At 38.3% G+C, this 25497-nt stretch overlaps 1 protein-coding gene across 1 annotated transcript in view; it reads left to right on the top strand.

Annotated features, from left to right (window-relative positions):
* The first annotated feature begins 1931 nt into the window (after window positions 1-1931).
* CCDC146 (coiled-coil domain containing 146) overlaps window positions 1932-25497 on the top strand; it is a 118854-nt gene continuing 95288 nt past the window's right edge. Inside the window, exon 1 of the mRNA XM_052638634.1 lies at window positions 1932-2090. Within this exon, the coding sequence (XP_052494594.1) occupies window positions 1932-2090 (159 nt within the window). The remainder of the gene's footprint in view (window positions 2091-25497) is intronic.

Genomic DNA, 25497 nt, shown 5'->3' with positions numbered 1-25497 from the left:
ATGAGGGATTAATATACAACATATATAAATATCTCATACAACTTGACATCAAATAAAACAATCAATCAAAAAATGGGCAGAAGACCTGAAAACACATTTTACCAAAGAGGAAATGTAGATGGCCAGCCAAAATGCACATGAAAAGATGCTTAACATCGCTAATCATCAGGGAAATGCAAATCAAAACTACAATGAGATATCACCTCACTTGTCAGAATGGCTAACTTCAAAAAGACCACAAGTAACATAATCTGGCATTGATGTGGAAAAAAGGGGAACCCTCCTACACTGTTGACGGGAATGTAAATTGGTGCAGTCACTGTAGAGAACAGAATGGGGGTTTCCTCAAAAAACTAAAAATAGAACTACCATGTGACCCAGCAATTCCATTCCTTGGTAAATATCTGAAAAAACACGAATTCAAAAAAATACATGCACCCCAGCATTCACTGCAGCAGTACTTACAACAGCCAAGATATGGAAACAACCTAAATGTCCATCAACAGATGAATGGATGAAGAAGAAGCAGAATACCACTCAATGGAATAATACTCAGTCATCAAAGAGAATGAAATTTTGCCATTTGCAGCAACATGGATGGACTTGGAGGGCATTACTCTAAGTGAAATCAGTCAAACAGAAAAAAGATAAATACAGTATGATATCGCTTATATGTGGAATCTAAAAACTGCAACAAACTAGTGAATATAATATAAAAGAAATAGACTCATAAATATATAGACCAACTAGTGATTACCAGCAGGGAGGTACAAACTGTTGGGTGTAACATAGGCTCAAGGATGTATTATACAACATGAGAAATATAACCAGTATTTTGTAATAAGTGAAAAGGGAGAGTAACTTTTAAAAATTGCATTAAAAATTGCATAAAGTTAAAAAAAATAAAAGCAAAAAGAAATTAAGACAGTTGAAGTGATCCTGTCTAGTAAGAGAAGAAAGCAGGTATGCTCATCTGTTGAGTGCACATTCACATATGCGGAGATCAAAAGAGCAGATTAGATTGGCATTCTCCTATGCAATGGAGGCCTCTTACCAGCTCTCAGAGGAGCGGCCATCCCAATGCCACCAAAGTGAACCAATAGAGACCTTGCTAGCCTACACAGGGGTCGTTTTAGAAATGACTGTAGGTCCACTTGACTACATGAGCAAATCAATGGTCAAAAAACAGGGCTGGTTTCAAGGATGTGTGACCTGTGCGGTGATAAAATGACTCACTTTTGGAGGGGCTAGTACTTGGCTTAACATTCTGGTGTCACCAGCTTGAAATACCTGTAATTTTATTTTGAGCTTATGTTTTATAAGTGGAGTCTGATGGAAGAGTTGAGCTTATGCACACAAGCACAGAGACCGGCTGGTGTCAGGGTGCACAAGCATACAGGCCTGCGCAGTGGCAGCAGCCGGCAGTGTGGGTATCGGGCAACTAGCCCGGTGGCCTTGTGCACAAGTGCATGCCCAAGGCAGAGTGGGGCACCACAGGGAGTTGTTTTTTATGTTTCTAAAAATAATTTGAATTAACTTTGTGCTATATTTTAAGGATAAAGGTTCTGTTTATTAATCCAATCAATGAATACTAATTGAGTACCTACTACAATACTCAGTGAACAAAATTAGGTTTATTTTCTGCCTTCATGGAACCTAAATTCTAGTTACTAATAATTTTTTCCAGTTAATGAAATAATCTACTCTTTAAAATTGAAAGTATTGCTTTGAGTGTATCAATGGAGAGCATCTTTGCAACAAAGCAGCCTTTTATAGTAATGTGATTGCAGCTAAGTTTCCTGGCCTATAATTTCATTGAATAGATTACTCTAATTGCTTTTATTATCCTATCCTCCATTAATTTTACTTTATAACTGAAGATATCCATAAATAGCTAAATATGGAATGATTTTATTTTAGAATTGTGAAAAATGGAAGACAGTACCACAGACACAGACCAAGAAGAGGAAGAGGAAAAAGGTGGAAAGGCTCAAGAAGACCCCATTTATGCTATTGCACCCACAATTAATATCCAAGATGAGCGATTTGTTGATTTATCTACAACTCCAGCTTTCATTTGTCTGCATGAGGTACATATATATTTATGTATTACTCTCTTTATAAATTACTACAATGAGACTTGCCTCCTTACCTACTTAAAAATTCAGATGAAGTTAATATCATTATCAAAATAATTTATCATATGTAATCTGTATGTGATACATACTGTTTGAGGCTCTTTAAAATAGTCCCTACCTTCTCTTCCAAAAGCCTATCACATAATCCTGGACTAATGCAGTAGTGTAGGTTCTGATACTTTGAAGGCATAATAAATCTTTATATACATGCAACTACTTAAGTACATTCTGTCTGTTGGTAAATTAATTAAGAGATTTCTTTCATTATTGGATAGACTTTCAATAAAATGAAGATAAATGGTTTTATCTTATAATGACACAGAATATACATTTAGTTAACTAAATGTAGTTACTTCAGAAGAGCCCTGAAATATACTGTTTTCTATTAGCAGAGAAGCAAAACAGGGAATATGATTTTTGTTACATTTTTGTCTGATTTTTTTTTAAAAATAAGATGAACGTTTAGGAAACATCCAAAAATGAGGAGAGTATTTTCTTTAATAGTAACCGACCACATAGCAACTTGTCAATTTTGAGAGCTGTACTTGAGAAAAAAGTTTAGAGGGCATATGAATTCTGGACTCCTAACTTTACATGAATATAACTGAATAAAACATTAAAAAATTTGATAGTAATAATAAAATAAGCTAAAAAAATCTTTGGTAAAATCAGAGTTTACTTAAAACCAGAAGCAAAGGTAAATCCCCACCCAAATATTTTATTGGTGTAAATGTTTTGAATATTGTTGAACTTTTGTTTTACATATACATATAAACCACATATCCGGAACACCTGATGTCAGTTTGTTCCATTACTCATGTTTTCAGCTTTTATCACTTGGTTAAGGTGGTGACTTCTAGCTTTCTTTTCTATAAAGTTATTGTTTTTCATCTCGAAATTAATAAGGCCCTATGGGGAGGTAATCTGAGGCTATTTAAGTATCCTCTTTGTTGTCATTCAGTCACTAAGTCGTGTCCAACTCTTTGCAACCCATGGACTGCAGCACACCAGGCTTCCCTGCCCTTCACTATCTCCTGGAGTTTGTTCAAATTCATGTCCATTGAGTTGGTAATACTACCTAACCATCTCATCCTCCACTGCCCTTTTCTCCTTTTGCCTTCAATCATTCCCAGCATCAGGGTCTTTTCCAGTGAGTTGGCTCTTCCCACCAGGTGGCCAAAGTATTAGAGCTTCAACATCAGTCCTTCCAATGAATATTCAGGACTGAGATTGACTGGTTTGATCTCTCTGTAGTCCAAGAGACTCTCAAGAGTCTTTTCTAGCACCATAATTCGAAAGCATCGATTCTTTGGCACTCAGCTTTCTTTATGGTCCAACTCTCACATCCATACATGACTACTGGAAAAACCATAGTTTTGACTGTATGAACCTCTGTCAGCAAAGTGTTATCTCTGCCTTTTAAACTGCTGTTCTTCCAAGGAGCAGGCACATTTAATTTCATGGCTGAGTCACTGTCTGCAGTGATTTGGAGCCCAAGAAAAGAAAATCTGTCACTGTTTTGATTTTTCCCCATCTATTTGCCATGAAGTGATGGGATCAGATGCTATGATCTTTGTTTTTTAAATGTCAAGTTTTAAGCCAGCCATTTCACTCTCTTCTTTCACTTTCATCAAGAGGCTCCTTAGCTCCTTTTCACTTTCTGCCATTAGAGTGATATCATCTGCATATCTAAGGTTGTTGATGTTTCTCCTGGCAATCTTGATTCCAGCTTGTGATTCTTTCAGCCCAACATTTCACATAATGTACTCTGCATATAAGGTAAATAAGCAGAGTGATGATATACAGACTTGTTGTACTCCTTTCCCAATTTGGAATCAGTCAGTTAGTTGTTCCATATCTGGTTCTAATTGTTGCTTCTTGATCTGCATACAGGTTTCTCAGGAGACAGGTCTGGTATTCCCATCCTTTCAGAATTTTCCACCATTTATTGTGATCCACACAGTCAAAGGCTTTAGCGTAATCAAAAAATCAGATTTTTTTTCTGGAATTTCCTTGTTTTTCCTATGATCCAGCAGATGTTTGCAATTTGATCTCTGGTTATTCTGCCTTTTCTAAACCCAGTCTGTACATCTGGAAGTTCTCAGTTCACATAGTGCTAGTTAGAAGGATTTTGAGCTAGAATAGAAGCCTAGTTAGAAGGATTTTGAGCTTTACTTTGCTAGTATGTGAAATGAGCACAACTGTATAGTAGTTTGAATATTCTTTGGCATTACCCCTCTTTGGGATTGAAATGAAAAGTGATCTTTTCCAGTCCTGTGGTCACTGCAGAGTTTTCCAAATTTACTGACATATTGAGTGCAGCACTTCAACAGTGTCATCTTTTAGGATTTGAAGTAGCTTAGCTGGGATTATATCGCCTCCATTTAAGTATCCTGCTCTGCTAAAATTTTCACCTACTAGTTTTACATCTCTGATGACTCTTTCCAAAATTAATTATTATTATGATGGCTGCAAAATGGCAAGTTTCTTATTCTATCATTTCTTCTACAATTATTAGTCGGCTTCCTACTGTAAGGTAGAATATTCTCTTCTTTCCTGTATCTATCAATCCATCCATCCATCCATCCAACAGGGTGAACTTATAAGTTCTTATTCTACTCAGTGAGTTATAATCCATCATTGCCATTATTCATTTTGATACTTCAATTGTCCCAGATTTGGTCAATGTAACTCTTTCAAGAAGGCTCACTTACCCTTTTGACATGTTCCTAAGATTCTTTATGTACTTTTCAACTTTCTGTCATAAGAATATATTGCATGTTTAGCTTGCATTTTCTTTGCTCCAACTCTAGGATCAGCCATTTCTCAAAGGATTTTCAGTTCCCTTTTCAGAGGAGAATGATATTTGAAAACTAAGATCTCAGTGCTGGATGTGTTCACTGCTACTGGACTGTCATTGCTTCTAAGTACTCTTAGAGATAGGGAATAGGCACATAAATATATTTATTCTACACAAATTTATATATATTTCTATCTATATCCTTATATATTTATAATGATGAGTTTATACTTCTATTATTAATATTTTCAAATGATCAGGATTCTCTATTTCTGCTAAAATCCATCATATGTCTAACTTTGAAATAGTGTTTCTACTTTCATACCACTATTCCTAATAATTCTATCAAATAAGGGAACAGTTTATTTCTACCAAAGGTTATGCTAACAATAAAAATTATAGTCAAATTTTGTAAGGCACAGATAAAGAAATAGGAAATGTTTCCTTTGTAATGTCAAAGGAGAACTTAGGACAACTTCTCCTGAATATTGCTCTTCAAGGTAATGATTCATTAAATATTTCAAGAATCTGTTAATACTCATGTATGCACAAATTATAGCTATTAATCATTGGGTATGACCCCCCTAATACAGTGGATACCTTTGATTATAAGGTCAAAGAACTGTCCAACTATTTTGAGTAGTATTTACACCAATGATTTTACTGCTTGAGAACTCTTCTTTTTCAGCCAGCAAAATCTTGCAGAGTGAATTATTGGCTTAAAACAACTTTACTTCCATAATAAATATCCTTGAGGTTATTCCAATTGGCATCTAGTTTTATTTTCTAAGATTCACAAGTCTAAGATTCCCAAGTCTTATAAATTTTTAACCAATTATATATAAGCCTTCCTCCTTCAGTTGTCCAAACAGAAGTTGAATCTGCAGAATAACAAAAGTTCTGAAAGAAAGCAGTCAGAAATCGATTTCTAAAGATCCAGATGCTTGGCATCTCACTGAAAGAACCAGAAGCTGCTCATGCATTTATTGTTGCTAATGCTAGTCATACAATTGGCCCAGTGCTACTTAATTGTAAAGCATGGATGTCATGCTCTCATCTAACATTGCATGAAGGATGTGTTCCGTAGTCATGGCACTCTGCGATTTGGGCCCAAATTACTTTTGCAATCTAATAGTTCACATAGCCCTCATGATCTTCTGTTTATGTTACTTATCTTAGTATGGAGTCTCCCATATTTAGATGGCTAGGAAACTAGCAACATATTCACAAAGCATGATGCAAGGTCATGGCTGTCCATAATCCTCCTACTTATGTTGCCTCTTGAAAGACTATGCTGCTGCTGCTAAGTCGCTTCAGTCATGTCCGATTCTGTGCGACCCCATAGACGGAAGCCCACCAGGCTCCCCTGTTCCTGGGATTCTCCAGGCAAGAACACTGGAGTGGGTTGCCATTTCCTTCTCCAATCTGTGAAAGTGAAAAGTGAAAGTGAAGTCGCTCAGTCGTGTCCGACTCTTAGCGACCCCATGGACTGCAGACTACCAGGCTTCTCCGCCCATGCGATTTTCCAGGCAAGAATATTGGAGTGGGGTGCCATTGCCTTCTCTGAAGACTATGCTACTCCCACTAAAAAGAAATCAGATCAAACACTTGCAGAGGCCACACCTTGCAAACCTGCATCTGTTCCTAACCTTTTAGAATCTGGCTTAGTTCCCACGTCCTTCAAGAAACTGTATCTGAGCAGCCAGCGCACAGTATTTTCTCCAACCTGTCAATTCTTATGGCATTTGTAGGCTGTACCTTTCACTTGGTACAGGATCATTAACAGATATTTATTGAATATCTCCTTATCATGCAATATTTTGCATAGCAGATTTAATTCCTCACTGATATTATGATCACATTAAACAGTAACAGGGCAGGGACTACATTGTGTTAAATTCACTCTTTGGGATTAATGTTCAAAGTGGTGCTTGGGAATGAAGTCACATCAATGGATTGTGTGGGTTAATTCTGGACACCTGCTCCTCAACCGTGCTATGGCTGCCTAATAATGAGGACTGACACTCTACAGACTTTTCTTGTCCTGTTAAAAACTTTTATTTAAAAAATTTTGTTAAGGTGTAACATATATTCAGTAAATGTCACAAATACTCAGGGTATAGCACTTTTTTATGTATGCCATTAACCAACATGTTCAGCACTAAATTCATTATTCTCCCAATCCTAATTCTCCTCCTGTGTTCTCTTTATCAGTTTGAGGGTTAAATATCTCCTTTAACTATTTCTTGAATTTATCTCTTCTTCATTCATGCCATATTTACACTGACATGAAAATATATTTCCTGCAACTCAGTGGTGTCCCTTGAAATTCTTCCAAGTAATTGCTCCCACTGAAGTTAGCCACTATTCTGACTTATCACTACATATTAGTTTTGCCTCTTTAAAAAAATCATATGAATGGAATCATAGTACCATGATCATTCTTGTGCATGGTTTATACTTATGAAGTCATTTATCTTGGGTGTATACCTAGAACTGGGGTTCCTGTGTCATAGTTTAGGCTTATATTCGACTTTAGTTGATATCTTCAAATATCTACTACTGTGGGCAAGAATCCCTTAGAAGAAATGGAGTAGCCCTCAAAGCCAACAAAAGAGTCCAGAATGCAGTACTTGGGTACAATTTCAAAAACAATAAGAATTATCTTGGTTCATTTCCAAGGCAAACCATTCAGCATCACAGTAATCAAAATCTATGCCCCAACCACTAAACAGAAGAAGCTGAAGTTGACCAGTTCTATAAAGACATACAAGGACACCCAAAAAATATGTCTTTTTCATCATAGGGGATTGGAATGTAAAAGTAGGAAGTCAGGAGTTACCTGGAGTAACAGGCAAGTTTGGCCTTGGGAGTACAAAATGAAGCAGGGCAAAGGCTAACAGATTTTTGTCAAGAGAACATGCTGATTATAGAAAACACCCTTTTCCAACAACCCAAGAGACGACTACACACATGGACATCACCAAAAAGGCAGTACTTAAATCAGATTGACTATGTTCTTGGCAGCTGAAGATGGAGAAGCTCTATACAGTCAGCAAAAACAAGACCTGGAACTGACTGTGGCTCAGATCATGAACTCCTTATTGCAAAATTCAGGCCCAAATTGAAGGAAGTATGGAAAACTACTCAGCTATTCAGGCATGAACTAAATCAAATCCTTTATGATTATACAGTGAAGGTGATGAATAGATTCAAGGGATTAAATCTGGTAGAGAGTGCTTGAAGAACTATGAATGGAGGTTTGTAACACTGTACAGGAGGCAGTGATCAAAACCATCCCCAAGAAAAAGAAATGCAAGAAGGCAAAGTGGTTGTCTGAGGAAGCCTTACAAATAGCTGAGAAAAGAAGTGAAAGACAAAGGAGAAAGGGAATGATATACCCAACTCAATGCAGAGTTCCAAAGAATAGCAAGGAGAGATAAAGCTTTCCTAAATAAACAATGCAAAGAAATAGAGGAAAACAATAGAATGGGAAAGACTAGAGATCTCTTCAAGAAAATTATAGATTCCAAGGGAACATTTCATGCAAAGATTGGCATAGTGAAGGACAGAAATGGCAAGGACCTAACAGAAGCAGAAGAGATTAAGAAGAGGTGACAAGAATACACAGAAGAACTGTATAAAAAAGGGCTTAATGACCCGGATAACCATGATGATGTAGTCACTCACCAAGAGCCAGACATCCTAGCATGTGAAGTCAAGTGGGCTTTAGGAAGCATCAAAGGTACTGGAGGTGATGAAATTCCAGCTGAACTATTTCAAATCCTAAAAGATGATGCTGTGAAAGTGCTGCACTCAATTTGTCAGCAAATTTGGAAAACTCAGCAGTGGCAACATGACTGGAAAAGATCAGTTTTCATTCCAATCCCAAAGAAGGGCAATGCCAAAGAATGCTCAAACTACTGTACAGTTGTGCTCATTTCACATGCCAGCAAGGTAACGCTCAAAATCATTCAAGCAAGACTTCAGCAGTACGTAAACCAAGAAGTTCCAGATGTACCAGCTGATTTAGAAAAGGCAGAAAAACCAGAGATCAAATTGTGAACATATGTTGGATCACAGAGGAAGCAAGGGAATTCCAGAAAAACATCTACTTCTGCTTCATTGATTATGCTAAAGCCTTTGACTGTGTGGATCACAACAAAGTGGGGGAAATTCTGAAAGGGATGGGAATACCAGACCACCTTACCTGTCCTGAGAAACCTGATGCAGGCCAAGAAGCAACAGTTAGAACTTGACATGGAACAACAGACTGGTTCAAAATTGGGAAAGGATTACATCAAAGCTGTATATTGTCACCCTGCTTATTTAACTTATATGCAGAGTACATCATGCAAAATGCCAGGCTGGATGAATCACAAACTGGAATTAAGGTTGCTGGGAGAAATAGCACTCTAATGACAGGAAGTGAAGAGGAAATAAAGGGCCTCTTGATGAAAGTGAAAGCAGAGAGTGAAAAAGCTGGCTTAAAACTCAACATTCAAAAAACTAAGATCATGCCATTCAGTCTCATCACTTCAAGGCAAATAGATGGGGGAAAAACTGAAACAGTGGAAGATTATATTTTCTTGGGCTCCAGAATCACTGAAGATGGTGACTGTAGCCATGAAATCAAAAAATCTTTTGATGCTTGTTCCTTGGAAGAAAAGCTATGATAAACCTAGACAGCATATTAAAAAACAGAGACATCACTTGGCTGACAAAGGTCTGTACAGTCAAAGCTATGGTTTTTCTAGTAATCATGTACAGATGTGAGAATGAGCACCAAAGAATTGATGGTTTCCAATTGTGGTCTTGGAGAAGACTCTTGAGAGTCCCTTGGACAGCAAGGAGATCAAACCAATAAATCCTAAAGGAAATCAACCTTGAATATTTACTGGAAGGACTGATGCTGAAGCTGAAGCTCCAATACTTTGGCCACCTGATGGGAAGCACTGACTCACCGGGTCCTTGATGCTGGGAAATACTTTCAAATGACTTTCTGAAAAGACTGTACCAAGATATACACCCTGATGAGCTATAAGCAATTAATTGTCCTCCTCTGACACTATGGCAAGGACCATGTGTTAAACAGCACCTGGCTCAAGATCTTGCACAGAGATAAGTAGTAAATATTTAGTATTTTAAAATATTTTTAACAAATAGTGTGTGTCTCTTTGTTCAAAGCATCATGTCTGTTGCACATTCAGGCTTAATTTAAGTGTTAGCTTTCATGCTATTCCCCAGGTCAAAATTTCTACTTTTAATCTGTATGTGGTTATGTAAAGTAGCACTGATTTCTAAGGGTCAACTTGGTTGTCAAATGTCAGTGTGTCAGATATTGAACTTCTCAAAGCGTTGGAAGTCATAAAATCATTCTTGTCTGAATGCCAAGAGCCAAAACCAAAACATGAGTGTATCTTGCCTGAGCCTTTTGGCTCTTTTGCTTTTCATCAGAACTAGTCAGCAACTCCTTTCATTTCCTAAAAATAATTTTTATGCCAATCATTGTTAAGTCTTTGACCTGATTTAACCAAGGGATAGAGAAAAAGTAGCATAGAGCATCTGGGAGACACAAGGGGCAGTGTGAACACCGGAGGAAAACACTAAGGAAGTAAAAGTGTGAATCTGTATATAATACAAAATTCTGTTAGAGTGTAGGGTATGCAAGTATTGTGGATGTGTAGATTAAGATGGATTAGGCTTGTTAATAAGTGACCTTTTCACTGAAACAGATTCTATATAAAACTATCAACTGTTGGACTCCTTAAAAATGTGTAATAATATCTGTGATCAAGTTTTAGTCACATGTCCAATTGGAAAAGAATTGAGATAGCAAAAAGTTTTTGAATTGTAGTGAGATGTTAAATCTTAATCTATTTAATATATTAATTCAGCACCCACTATGTACCTGGCTCTGTGTTAGGAAATATTAATTACCATTGTTATTAAAGTTACTAAAATTTACTCAAATTTATCCCTTCAGCTCCTCCTCTCTTTTGAGAAACTCCTATGTGCTGCACAGTGCTAGATGGACATTCATAGGCATAAAGTATTTTAAAGGGTACTAATCCCCTGCAGGAAGAAATGACAACCCACTGCAGTATTCTTACTGGGAAAATCCCGTGGACATAGGAGCCTGGCAGGCTACAGGCCATAGGGTTGCAAAGAATCGGACACACTGAGCACACCCACAATGTGCAATTCTTTAGAAGCTTAATTTGGGAAATAAGAAACTTGTGGTGGTAAACATCAACAAAAGGCAATGGATGGTTGAGAACCTAAAGGCCAAACAGTGTGATTAGAACTAAATGAAAAAAACAAACACATTGAGATGATCTGGAAAAAGCTTTTCAGAAGCAGTAGGACATGAGAGAGAACATTTCGTCCAAATCCATGGTGTCCACTATGAACCTACTCTTCTAAAGCTTTGCCCACACTGATACATGCACATACTTGGAATATCTTCACCCGGATAGTCCCAAGTTACCTCCAACTAAACATGTTCTGAATTAAATTTGTTATTTTCCTCCCAAACCTACTTTTCCTCCTTTATTCTGTCAGTTGGTTTTCTCTCTTAAATATCCATTAAATTTTTCTGTTTTCCATTCCCACCACCTCACCAACCAGAATGCCATTTCAGTGATCAAGATAAGATGGGGAGACCGAACCACGCAGTGGCCATGGAAAGGAGAGAATAGATATAGGAGAGATAGTAAGGAAGTACAAAATGCTAAATTAACTGTCTGAATGGATATGGGGAAGGAGTCTAAATTGACGTTTAGATTTGTGATTTAGCAAAGTGGCTGGATTATGGTATTGAAAGTGACAGAAAATTCACAATAAGCAACGGTGTGAAGGAAGTGTCCAGTATGTAAGTCTTGAGCTTACCAGGGAAGGCCCTTAACTGAAGACACAGACAGAGCGGGTTCTTGGTAGTCAGATGGCTTTTCTGAAAAGAATGGAAATTGCTTCTTATGTATATTTAACAGCATAGTCTACCACTGCATATTTATAAAAAAAAGATGTTACTATCATTTATCTAATTTCCTACCTTTAAAATGATCTCTTTCACATGTTCAAAAGGCACTTTCTTATTTTGTATTCACTTTGATCTCATAAGGCTGGTAACAGATTAAATAAATTTTGGAATTTTAAATAAGAACTTTATAAATTTCTGAAAATACTGGTGATTTTTCTGATGCTACTAAAGCTTCCTTCATTTTCAAAGTTGGATCTTTGAGTTACTGATGAGTTTCTTGAGATAATGTTTTCTACTTCTTTCATACATAAACTAATTAATCAAGTAACTGGTTACAAAGAAGAAAATGTAAGATATCCCCCCCCCCCCCAAGGAGCTTACAGGCAAGGCAGTTTCAAGTATGTAATTTAATTTTCATAATAATTCCATAAAGAAGTTTGAGATATCATTATTCCACTTAAAGGTTCTGAAAGACTGCGGCTTGCCCTGCTTTGCACTGCGAGGCAGATAAAGAGCCAGGCATGCAACCTAGTCTCCTGTCTCCAACGCCGATGCACATTTCACCTGACATGCTTCACTTGACAGTCACACATTTAAACACTGCTATTTTAGGATTTTACAAATTTACTTTTAAAGTAAACTGTATATTAAAAGAAAAATAAAGATAAATATTTTAACGCTCCATTTAAATATTTCTCTTTGGTTTCCCTATCCTTTCTTAGTTATCACACCTCACTAATAGTTGTACTTAGAAGATATGCACTAAAAAAAGAAAAACACTATAAATTTCTTTTAAAAATGTTTCTATAAGTCTTATAGTTTTTGGAATCTTTTTACTTTTCCCTCAGACATCTAGGTAGGTTTGCAAGAATAATTCTTCAGGATTTTGTTTGACTGTCAAGAAACTTTAAACAGACTAATAATTTATTAAACAATACAGATAGGTTCCATTTTCCCCATAAAGTGTTTTGTTTTTCACTTTAAGAGCAAGATGGAAATTTTAAAATCTTTATAGTATGGAAGAAGATCATGGATCATGCTTGGAATACACTAAACATTTGGGGTATTAACATGGCTTGTGTCTATCTATAAAGATTGGAAATTTACCTTAGGGAAGGAAATGGCACCCCACTCCAGTATTCTTGCCTGGAGAATCCCATGGACAGAGGAGCCTGGTGGGCTACAGTACACAGGGTCGCAAAGAGTCAGACACGAAGGCGTGACTTCACTTTCACTTTATGGGAAAAGAAGCCATATTCCACTTGCAAAGTGATTAACACCCCCAATTCAAGCAGTAAAAACTGTATCAGGAAAAGATAAAAGAAGGTGCCATGTTAGGGTATCCTTACCCTTGGCACCTTCAAAGATGATTCTGGACATGAATCTGGGGTGTGGTTAAAAGAAGTAGTATTTTCTTTCTGCTGTCTGAACGTGTGATCAGCGGCAAGTAGGAGTCAGAGAATGTTAAAAATCGAAAGGAATTGACAGTTTCTCTGCCTCCTGTAAGTGAGGTTGTGTGTGTGTTAATCGCTCAGTCACGACCAACTCTTTGTGACCCCATGGGCTGTAGCCCACCAGGCTTCTCTGTCCTTGGAATTCTCCAGGCAAGAATACGGGAGTGGGTAGCCATTCCCTTCTCCAGGAAATCTTCCTGATCCACGGATCGAACCTAGGTCTCCCACACTGTGGGCAGATTCTTTACCATCTGAGCCACCAGGGAAGCCCACGTGTAAGATTATCTCCCTTTAATCATTCTGAAAATGTTTCCCGAGCATCCACCACATGGCAGACTCAGGCCTCGGAACCAGAGGAAGACATGGCAGTGAGCGCTGTACCCTCTGCAGCTCATCTGTTCCTTCATCTGTTTGGCTTACGTTCTTTGATTTCCTTTTCCCTTTTTTGATTCCTTTACTGACACAAGAACCTAGTCTGTGTGTGCATGCTTGCCTGTGTGTTTATTTTAACTATATATTTAACAAAGTTTTGATGATCTGTTTTTCATTCTTTAGCTATTTTGTAGCAAATTGATTTAAATATTTAAAACAATAATGTAAATTCAGATGCTCTTCTTTTGTCACTGTGAACAGATGTTGCTTACTTCACGTACTTCTCCTGGACAAAGGAATGGCTACCCATTCCAGTATTCATGCCTGGAGAATTCCATGGGCAGAGGAGCCTGGGAGGCTGCGGCCCATGGAGTTGCAAAGAGTCAGACATGACTGAGTGACTAACACAGACACACACACAGCAGTAGTGAACACCAGAAAGGTCCACTAAAACAAGGCAATTATTACAGTTTTCATTAGGCAAACAAGATCAGGATCTCAGCAATTAAGCAGTGAGATAGAAGCCAGGTCTCAGCAGTTAGGTAGTGAGATAGAAGCCAGTGAGTCAGAAGCCAGGAAGCTAAAGAATACAGTACTAGAGAGCCAGGTATTAAAGATTTTAACCATGAGATTAGTATCTTTCTCTTTTAAACCATTTTTTAATACAAGAAATATGATGTAGTACAAAATTCAAAGATGCAGAATAGTACACAGTGAAAATTAGGCCAATCTGCCACCCATTCCAGTCTGCTATCCCCTTCCCCAGAGGCAACCATCATCCACAGTCTCCCAGAGAGCCTTGCAGAAATCTGTGCACAAACAAGTAAGTGGTAGCATAATATTCATACTTCCTTTTTTATACACATATATACAATTGTTATATTCTTTTTAATGTTTGCATAGTATTTCAGTGCATGGATGGAGCATAATATAACCAATTTCCATTATAAAATTTGGATTAATTTGGATTATTTCTATCCTCTACTCTTATAATGATAGAGTCAATAACCTCATGTGTACATCATTTCACATTGAAATAATCATAGGACAAATTCCTAATAGTGGGATTGCTGAATCAATGGGTTTGTTCATTAAAAAAAAAAACTTAACTGTGGAAAAGTAGACCTACCATATTGACCATTTCTATATGTACAGTCAGTAGTGCTGAGTATATTCACAGTGTTGTGCAACCAATTTCCAGAATTTTTCATTTTGCAAAACTGAAACTCTGTATCAAGCGACACAAATGAGAATTTGCCCCTCCTCCCAGATCCTGGCAACCACATTCTGCTTTCTGTTTCCATGAATCTGACTACTCATCCATGCGTGTGTGCTCAGCTGCATCCGACTCTTTGCAACCCCGTGGACTATAGCCTGTCAGGCTCCTCTGTCCATGGATTTTCCAGGCAAGAATACTGGAGAGGGTTGTCAATTCCTTCTCCAGGGCATCTTCCCAACCCAGGGATCAAACCCGTGTCTCTTATGTCTCGTGCACTGGCAGACAGATTCTTTCACCCCTGTGCTGCCTACTCTAGATACCTGATATTTTACAGAGTTCGTCTTTTGTGACTGGTTTATTTTACTAAGCATACTGTCCTCAAGGTGCATCCATGTCGTAACATGTGACTGAATTTCCCTCCTTTTAAAGACTGAATAATATTCCATTTGTACTGGATTGGCCAAACAGTTCATTCAGGTTTTTAATAACATCTTATGAAAAACACAAAAGACTTGTTTGGCCAAAAATGCCATATTTTATTTATACATTTATCTGTCAGTGGACACTTGGGTTCCTTCCACTTCTTGGATATTATGAATATAATGCTATGAACACGGTGTCCAACTATTTCTTTGAGATCCTACTTTCAATTCTTTTGAAGTAGAATTGCCAGATCATGAGTTCATGTATTTAAAAAAAAAATTTTTTTTTTACTGCCAAGGTGCTCTCCATAAAGGCTGTAATAATTTATGTTCCCCTCAACAATAAATGCATCTTTACTCAGCAGCGTGCACTGTGTGACTTTTCAACCTTTGTCACTCTGATGAGAGAAAAGGTTATATCATCATAGTCTTTATTTACATTAATCTTAAAATGAAGTGAGTTTCTTTTCATATATTTAAGACTGCTTTAAAACATAGTGTATTGCAAGTTCCCTAGTGATCTAGTGGTTAGTATTCAGTGGATTCACTGCTGTGACCTGTGTTCAACCCCTGGTTGGGAAACAGAACCTACAATTTTGGGGCATGGCCAATACATAAATAAATAAGATGGATTAATAAAAAATGTGAGGTATAGGAAGGCCAAAAGGTCAGGAGACAATTGTCATTGAAACGATAGTTTACTACTCACCATTTCTAAAACAAAGGAGGCAGGCCATAACATGGGGGGGCCACATGGGGAAGCACCAGGTTGATCAGGAGGCAGAGGAGAGGGAGGAACAGTACGTAGAGCTTTTATTGTGGCTTCCCTACGAAGGAATGAGTGATTTGGGATAAGCAGCTTAGGATTGGCTAGTGTGAATAATTTCAGCAGACTCTGGGGCATAGGCGATGTCCTGAGTTGTCCAGCACCTGGCATTGGGTCATGATTAGGACAGTTGTACAGTGACCTGAGCCCAGGAGCCCAGTAAAGGAGATTGGTGAGGGTGTGGACTCTGGATTGGTTGGTTTCCATTTGACAAGTCTTCTTCCTCCAAGGAGGAAGACTCCTGTCATTGTGGGGGAGGAGGACAATGAGGGAGGCAAGGTGACTCAGGCATATTATCAGGTTGTTTAGAACAAGGTATATCTGGCATAGGCATGTAGGGCAGATGTTAAAGCATCAAATTTACGGAAGCTGGTTAATACAAAGACCTATTTGTACCTTGGTTTTTTTGTTTCTTTCTTTGGTAAATTTTGTTCACAGCTTTTTTTTTCAATTTTTTTGTGTGTAGTTTTTTTCTTAGAGACTCAAAGAAACTCTTTATACATAAAGAAAATAGGCCTTTGTGCATAATATGCATTGCACAAATCTTATTCTCTGATTTTGGATTTCTTTTTTTACTTAAGATGGTTATTCTCCACGTGAAAATTTATTTTATGTGTGCTTTAATTTATTGACTTTTTCTTTTACAACTTCAAGATTTTATGCCATACTTAAGAAGACCTTTGGTACTCTGTTATCATAAATTATTTCCTGTGTTTTCTCCTAGTATATTGATAGTTTGAGTCATCATATTTTAACCTTTATTCTATCTAGCATGTGTGCTGATATAAGGGGAAACAGAAAGGATATGACAGCTTAGAACCTCATGCCAAGTCCAGAACCTCTGGACTTATCTTCTGAGGCAAATGTTCTTTACATATTCCCAGCCCATGTACACCTAGGTGTGGGCAAATAGGTATACCTGGGTGGCATCAGAGATTAGAATTAAGTGGGTACAAGAATTACCAAATATTGAACCACAGCTTAAGAAGACAGGAATTTTGCTGTCTACATCGAAGAATGGACAGGCTCAAACTATCTTAAATTTGAATGGTTTGGAAAGAAAATCTCTGATTGGTGGGGCACGGTGCTGGGGGAGGCCGGGAGTGGAAAAATGGTTCAGTAAAAAATGGGTCAGATTTCCCACTCTGCATGTACTGGTCATATACTTTCAATTCCTGAGCCTCACATTACACCAATAGTACATTTCTCATCTTCAGAGGCACCTCAAACTGCCTACCATTGTGATTTTCACCCTCCTTTTAAACTGCTTTTATTACTTTTTTCCCAGTAAAAAAAAAAAATCTTACACGGAAGCACAATATGTAAGACAGAGTTGGATATGGTGGGTGTAGAGGCGAAGGATGCAGAGGTGAAGGTCCGCTGTCCTTTCCACTCGCATCTCCTGTCACCACCAGCACCAGGGCCCCCGTCCCTCAAGGCGCTGGGGAAAGCCCCCATGCTCTGTGCAGACAGCCTGTGAACTGCACTCAATCGAGCCGCCTCTCCCCCACCCTAAAACCCATCTCAGCACAGCCAAAGGAAACACAGATCTGTCCCAGAAAGCCACAGAGAGCAATGGGAGTACACCGAAGGTTCCTTCAGGGAGGGAGGAGGGATCCCCCGCATGCCCTATGGCAAAACTTGCTAAAAGTCCTCATCAGAGCGGAAGCCTCTCCCCACCGCATCTACCCCTACTGTTCCCTCTTTTAGAACTCCTCCAGGAACTTTTTTTTTCCCATCCCCAGCTGGGTTTTCCTCTTCGTATCTACACCCATCTTTCCCTTGATATCTTTGGCCATTTCATTATTTTATAAAACAGTCTTCAGAGTTCCTTCCAGCTTTCCTCCCCACCCAGTGTCCCAACATCACCCCAGATCCAGACACAAAACCAGTCAATAGGCGGCAGGGGGAGACTGTAGATACTGAGATCGTGAATGTTTTCCTGCTTTACATAAAGATCAAACATTACTTCTGTGAACTTATAGTCACATACCTCTACAGTCTCATCCACCATTTCTTTCTTCCTTTTTTATTTTGTTTTTTAAACTGTTCTCTGCTACATACCTTGAGCTCCAGTCAAATTAGATGTGTCATTGTTTTCCTAACTAGCTCCTGGTTTTCCAGCCTGCTTTTGTTCATCCGCTACCCAGCCTCGGACTGCTCTCCTCCACATTTCAGTGCTTTAGAATTCTACCCAGTTTCCCCCCAGGACAGTTCAGATTCCACCTTGTTAAAGCATGGCGCTTCCTGACAAAGTGGGGACACTTCTGTTGCTGCAGCCTCTCTGCATGTGCTTGCACCACAGGCCACTTATTTTTTCCCTTTTTTTTTTTTTTTAAAAAAAAAAGAGCTAATCTATAGTAGCTTTAGGAACTTTGAAAACAGGAAGCCTGTTATTCTTCATGATATTCCTTGCTAACTCTTGGCACACTGTCACACGTGTAGCCGTGCCATTTTCCCATCCACATACTAACCAGGTCTGACCCTGCTTAGCTTCCATGATCAGATGAGATCAGGCTCGTTCAGGGTGATATGGCCATAGACTCTTAAAAGGAATAGATGTATATAGTAATTAGTAAAGCCCTCCACCAAAATAATCACACTACTGAATGGCTACTTTACAAGGCACACTAAAGAGAAGAAATTTCTTCTGAATTTCTGATTGCATTTTCCACATCAAGCCCACCAAAATTCTCAGATATTTAAATGTTTAAAGTTGGAAATATCATACCAAGTTAGAACTGTTGTGCATCTATTTTAGTTTTATTTTTGCTGACTGAGCCCCAAAAGGGATATGCAATAGGGAGGCAATGATTTTACAATATTTTTTGAAAACAGAACAAAATATTTTAAGTGAAATTGAAGGTGAAGCCCCAAGATTCAAGATAAAAGTAAAACCAGAACTATTCAAGGTGAACAGTGTTTCATGCATCATATATTCTCCTGGCATCCTTTCCTTCCACGCTTCCTTTAGCATTCATGAAATATGTCTGCAGAACCTTTTAGGGTGACTGGGGACACAGTTCAAGAACCTTTCCTCTAGTGGTTCAGCCTGTTAAATACCAACCCCATAAATACCACATGTAAATACCGTAACTCCCATAACCATCCAACTGACATAACTACCCATGACATACCCATGAGTCTCTAGATTTTTAATCACTGACTTGTTATAGGATAGAAATTTTCAAAGTCACCATCACCAGTACCACTCATCTAAATGATATGTGCATTTGAAAAGAATTATATAACAAATGAAAATAAAAACTTTAGTGTTTACAAGAGAAATCTTTTGGCTCCCAAGAACTTACAAAGTGCTTTGTACTTAAACGGAATGTTTTCCTTAGTGAATCCTGCCACGTAACCATGGAAGTAAGAGTGTTTGGAGAGTACAGAAACTTGCTTGCCTTTTCTGTTGGAATTGTTATAAATTCTGACTTAGTTACAGAAAGTAAACAATTTTTAACTGCTAGGTTAAGTAAGGATATTAACACCCTTGAAAATATATATATATATTTTAAAATATCTCCTATCAACAGAATATTATGTAATTGTTTTCTGAGAAGATACAAAGAGAGTTATTTCACCTTAAGTTGAGATTTATCTGGAATCATTTTCCGTTTTGTAGGTTCACACAAAAAGTCAGACAGGGGTAATACTGAGGCTTACAATGTATATATTGGGTTGGCCAAAAAGTACGTTCAAGTTTTCATATACCATCTTACAGTAAAGACCCAAAATAACTTTTTGGCCAACCCAATACTTTACCATGGAATTATCACAGGTAATTTATCATAGAAAATTAGTCCATTTCATGAGAAAAACACCAAGAAGGCCAGGAGAGCTGGAAATAGATAATAGCTCACACATGATACACAGCTTGTAGATAACAAAGATTGTTTTTTTTTCCCTCCTTCAGTGAAGACTTTAGTGAGTGTAAAACATTACCTCCTTATTGTGGCATGAATCACAGCAAACAGAAATAACACTGGAAATGCTCCTAGGAAAGTGTCCAGCACATGGCTGGTTCTCGGCAAGTGAGAGTGCTTATTATTATGAGCATTTAGAAGCAAAATCTCTAAACAAAAAGCAAAACAGATTAATTAGATTGACTGAAAAATTATGATACTCATTACTGAATAAGAAATAAATGTAAGCAAACAGTTTTGAGTCCCTTCTTTGATAAAATTTCACAACTATGTAAACACAAAGTACTTGCCTCTTGTAGAAGATGAGAAACCCAATTTCCTGAGATATCAAGTGAGAAGGTTTTCAGATTCTACATGATTTCAAATTTGCTGAACTTTTGTATGAGGCCTTTTGTAATAGAGAAGCAATTCATCTTAATAGTGTCATCCTTCGGAGAAGGCAATGGCACCTCACTCCAGTACTCTTGCCTGGAAAATCCCATGGACGGAGGAGCCTGGTAGGCTGCCGTCTATGGGGTCGCACAGAGTCGGACACGACTGAAACAACTTAGCAGCAGCAGCAATGTCATCCTTACTTACTCAGAGAAAATCCTGAATGCTAGAAATTAAACTCAGATTTTGAGAGTTAAGAAAATTATTATTTGGAAAAAGCCTTATTCAGAATACTTTAATAAGCACATAGCACCATGCTATACACATAGTAGGCAAATGATAAATATTTATTGGATTAAAATAATAACTATACATGTAATAGTTATTATAAGGGGCTAAAACAAAAAAAAGCTGTTTATCTTAAAATGTGATTTTTTCACTTTCAAAAGAAGAGTATACATTCTCAGCATTATAGTGTAGATTTCCTTCTGAAAATAGCTAATAATAAAGATCTTTTTGAGTTACTATGTGAAGTCCAGGAGGACACTGATCCCAAGTTAGCTAGGTTTTAATTTTGGTTCCCTCCTAGGACTTTAGGTGAGCAAAGATGCACATGGAGAATTGAATATAATGGTGAGGACAGTAGGTTGCTTACCTGACAGAGAAGTAAACAGAGCAAAGGAGCACAAAGAGCAGAGAAGAAGGAGCCATGCTTCGGGACTGTGGATGAGAAGAGAGGCGGTGCAGAGGAGCAGCTCAAGGAATACCAGCAGCACCGAGAGCATTTTCAAGGATTTAAAGAAACTGCCTAAAGCTCAATTTTATGGCAATCTATTTGTATGTGTTTATATAAAACGAGCTATGTTATATAAGTTAGCTATTGGCCCATTGTGATTTTTGTTGTATTGACTTTGGATTACATGTAAGAGCTGCATATCTAGTTTATTTCAATGGACAGGCTTCCTTGTGTGTTATAGCATGCATGTCACAAATTCCGTATGTAAGCCTGCATGTATATCACATATGTGCATGTGGGGTGTGCATGTATGTGCATGTGTGCATGCATCTACGCACCCCAAGGGGAACCTCCCCACATGCAGAGACCTACACTCATTGCTATCCGCAGCTGCTGCTGCTGCTGAGTTGCTCAGTCATGTCCGACTCTCTGTGACCCCATGCACTAGAGCCCGCCAGGCTCCTCTGTCCATGGGGATTCTTCAGGCAAGAATACTGGAGTGGGCTGCCATTTCCTTCTCCAGGGGGTCTTCCTGACCCTCTATCTGCTGCTGGACCCAACCTAAGTGGAAACTTCCAGTCACATTCACTGATAACCATTCCATTGTAAGCCCTTTGAAAGCTATTAGAAATACAAGATTTAGGTTACATCTGACTTGGAAAACTATCGGAAAATATTTGTGAAAAAAAAAACAAGTTTTAAGATCACTAACGTCTCAAAAAGGAGTAAAACTAAGTCTCCTCTTAACTAAAGGTTTATAATCATAGCAAACTAGTGCTCTAATGATTTAAAATGTCCATACATGATTCCTCAAACTTGGGCATTACACTGTCAACAAAGAATGTTTTTTAGTCTGTAGCCTAGGTCATATTTCTTGTGCTACATACACATGTGTACACACACACATATATACCATATCCTGCATGAATGACAACCCTCCACCCTCAGAAGGCGGCGTCTCCCGGATGACGCACTGTGGAAGATCTCAGTATGGTATTCCTCCTCCTTTCGCTGTGAAATGACTGCTCAAGTCAAAAGCAATGACTTGTAGAAATCCACAGTAAAAGAATGGCTTCTAAGACATCCAGTAAGCCAACAACAGTGTGGCTGATAGAAGCAAGAAAAAGCACATCCAAATCTCCAATAATCCAGAGAAAGTATCTGTTCCACCAGGAATAAATCTCTGCCCTCTTCATAAGGAAGCTACCCTGGGACTTCACAAATGACACATTTACAGGGTGATCGGATGGGATGAACTGTGTTGGTTCCTCCTTATCTCCAGCTTCTTCTCTGAAAGTCTTCACTTCACGTGCATCTGTTTATTATGTTACTTCATCTAGTCCCAAGGATTCGTTACCAGCTAGATTTTGGCAACCTGCGTATCTTCCCTGAACATCACACCAACATCCAAATGCCATCCACTTGAATGTGTTATAGATCTGAACTTAAGATATTCAAAACTGCTGATCCCCGTCCCCTCCCCCACCACCCCCACATACACTTTCCAGACAGGGTCCCCCTGCAGTCTTCCCCATCTCAGTTAACAGCAGCTCTCTACTTCAATTGCTCACACTAAAATACTGTAGTTTTCTATGATACCTCTAAATCTTTCCACTGTCCACACCTTTACCCCATCACTCTCCAAGTTTATTGCAAACACCATCAAGCTGGTGTTTATGCTTCACTCTTCTCTCCTAACTGTACTCTTCCCTCAGCTACAAGAAAGAAAGTGAAAGTCACTCAGTCGTGTCTGACTCTTTGCGACCCCATGGACTATACAGTCCATGGAATTCTCCAGGCCAGGATACTGGAGTGGTAGCTGTTCCCTTCTCTAGGGGATCTTCCCAATGGAGGGATCGAACCCAGGTCTCCCACATTGCAGGCAGATTCTTCACCAGCTGAGCCACCAGGGAAGCCCAGGAATACTGGAGTGGGTATCCTATCTCTTCTCCAGCAGATCTTCCTGACCCAGGAATTGAACCGGGGTCTCCAGCACTGCAGGTGGATTCTTTACCAGCTGAGCCACCAGGGAAGCCCAGCTATAAGAGTGACCCTTTTAAAACTGGATGAGATCATCTGCCTCCTGGAATCAAAACCTTTATGGCTCTTATCTACTCAGAAGGCAAAATCCTTATCATGAGTCGCATGAGTTGGCAGCCCCCACCCGCATTTCTTATTTAAGCCAATTCCCCAAGCTCTCTCTGATCTCATCTCCTAAGCCCCCTCCTCCGCACACTGCCTGTTTTTCCAGGCTCCTTGCTGACTCTAAAATACACCAAGCGCTTTTCTACCTGATGTTCTCTTTGCTTGGAACATACTTCTCCCAGTTGTCTGTCTGGCTTGTTCTCCCTTATTTTTTATGTCTCTGATCAAATGTCACTTCCTCAAGGAGATCTCCTCAGACCTCCCTATATAAAACAACACTGTCCCTCTGAAACTCCTCATCTCTTGCCCTGCTTAATTTTTCATGGCACTTACCATATATTGTTTATTCATCTCCTCTGATTAAATATAAACTCCCCAAGTATACTGTTAGTCACTCAGTTGTGTCCGATTCTTTGTGACCCCACAGGCTGGAGCCCACTGGGCTCCTCTGTCCATGGAATTCTCCAGGCAAGAATACTGGAGTGGGTTGCCATTCCCTCTTCCAGGGGATCTTCCCAAACCAGGGATCAAACCCAGGTCTTTTGCATTTCAGGGAGATTCTTTACCGTCTGAGCCACAGGAATTTTGTCTGTTTTAGTCATTGATATATCTTTGTCTTCTGTGAAGACTGTCTAGCACATGGTAGACACTCAATAAATACTTTAAAAATGAATTACAAAAATCCACTCCAACATTTCTCTCTTCATAAGTTTTTTATTTCCAAGACATTTTTGACTTCTCAACGTCAGTTAGTATTAGCTGCTATTGAATCAAGGTTTGTTTTAAATAATCAAACAATTAGAACCAAATACATCTGCTCAAACTAGCCTACTGAATACAGAGTTTCTGGTAAATATACCTCTGTCAATGAATTCAGTCACATATGAAATTCTGGTACTTTTTTCTTTCTTTCTTGGTCAAACAACCTCAAAATCAATCTTTATGTGTGTTCCCCAAATTTCTGCTGATATAAATTAGCCAAGTTGTATAAAAGCTTCTCTGGCAATTTGACTTTATAATTCTCAGGAGGGCATGTCTTACCTTGGTTATAGATCTGGAGATGCTGAGGAGTGAGATGGAACAGCCTAAAGGAGGATTAACATCACTCCTTCAGAATCTGTGTTTTTGCTTTTATCAGCTATATACCCAGGAGTAGAATTGCTGGGTCATATGGTAGGTCTATTTGGCTGCATCAATTTATATTCCCACCAATAGTACATAAGATTTCCCTTTTCTCCACATCCTTGCCAACATTCGTTATTTGTGTGTGTTTTTATTAATGGTTGTCATTCTGACAGGTATGAGGTGATATCTCATTGTGGTTTTGATTTGTATTTTCCTGATGATTAGCAAAATTGAGCATCTTTTCATGTGCCTGTTGGCCATCTGTATTTCCTCTTTGGAAAAGTGTCTATTCATTTTCTGCCCATTTTTCAACTGGGCTGTTAGTGGGGTTTTTTTTTTTTATTGAGTTGTATAAACTGTTTATATATGTTGGATATTAAGCCCTATTTGGTCATATCATTTGCAAATATTTTCTCTCATTCAGTAGGTTGTCTTTTCATCTTGCTGATGGTTTCCTTTGCTGTGTAAAAGTTAAGTTTCATTAGGTCCCATTTGTTTATTTTTGCTTTTATTTTCGTTACTTTAGGAGACACATTCAAAAATTGCTGCAACTTTTGTCAAAGAGTATCCTGCCTATGTTTTCCTCTACGAGTGTATGGTCTTACATTTAGGTCTTTAATACATTTTGAGTGTAATTTTGTATATGGTGTTAGAGAATGTTCTAATTTCATTCATTTACATGTAGCTGTCAAGATAAATGAACCCCAATGTTCATAGCAACATTATTTACAATTGCCAAGATATGGAAGAAACCTAAGTATCCATCAATAGATGAATGGATAAAGAAATGTGTGGTATAGAAATACAATAGAATACTGTTCAGCCATTAAAATGAAAATTTGCCATTTTCAGAAACATGGACTTGGAAGGTATTATGCCAAGTGAAAAATGTCAGACAGAGAAAGACAAATACTTCATGATATCACCTATATGTGGGATTTAGAAAATACAACAAACTGGTGAATATAGCAAAAAGC

This window comes from Budorcas taxicolor, chromosome 4, assembly GCF_023091745.1.
Source record: "Budorcas taxicolor isolate Tak-1 chromosome 4, Takin1.1, whole genome shotgun sequence".
Lineage (NCBI taxonomy): Eukaryota > Metazoa > Chordata > Mammalia > Artiodactyla > Bovidae > Budorcas > Budorcas taxicolor.
This window is presented reverse-complemented; position numbering and strand designations above follow the sequence as displayed.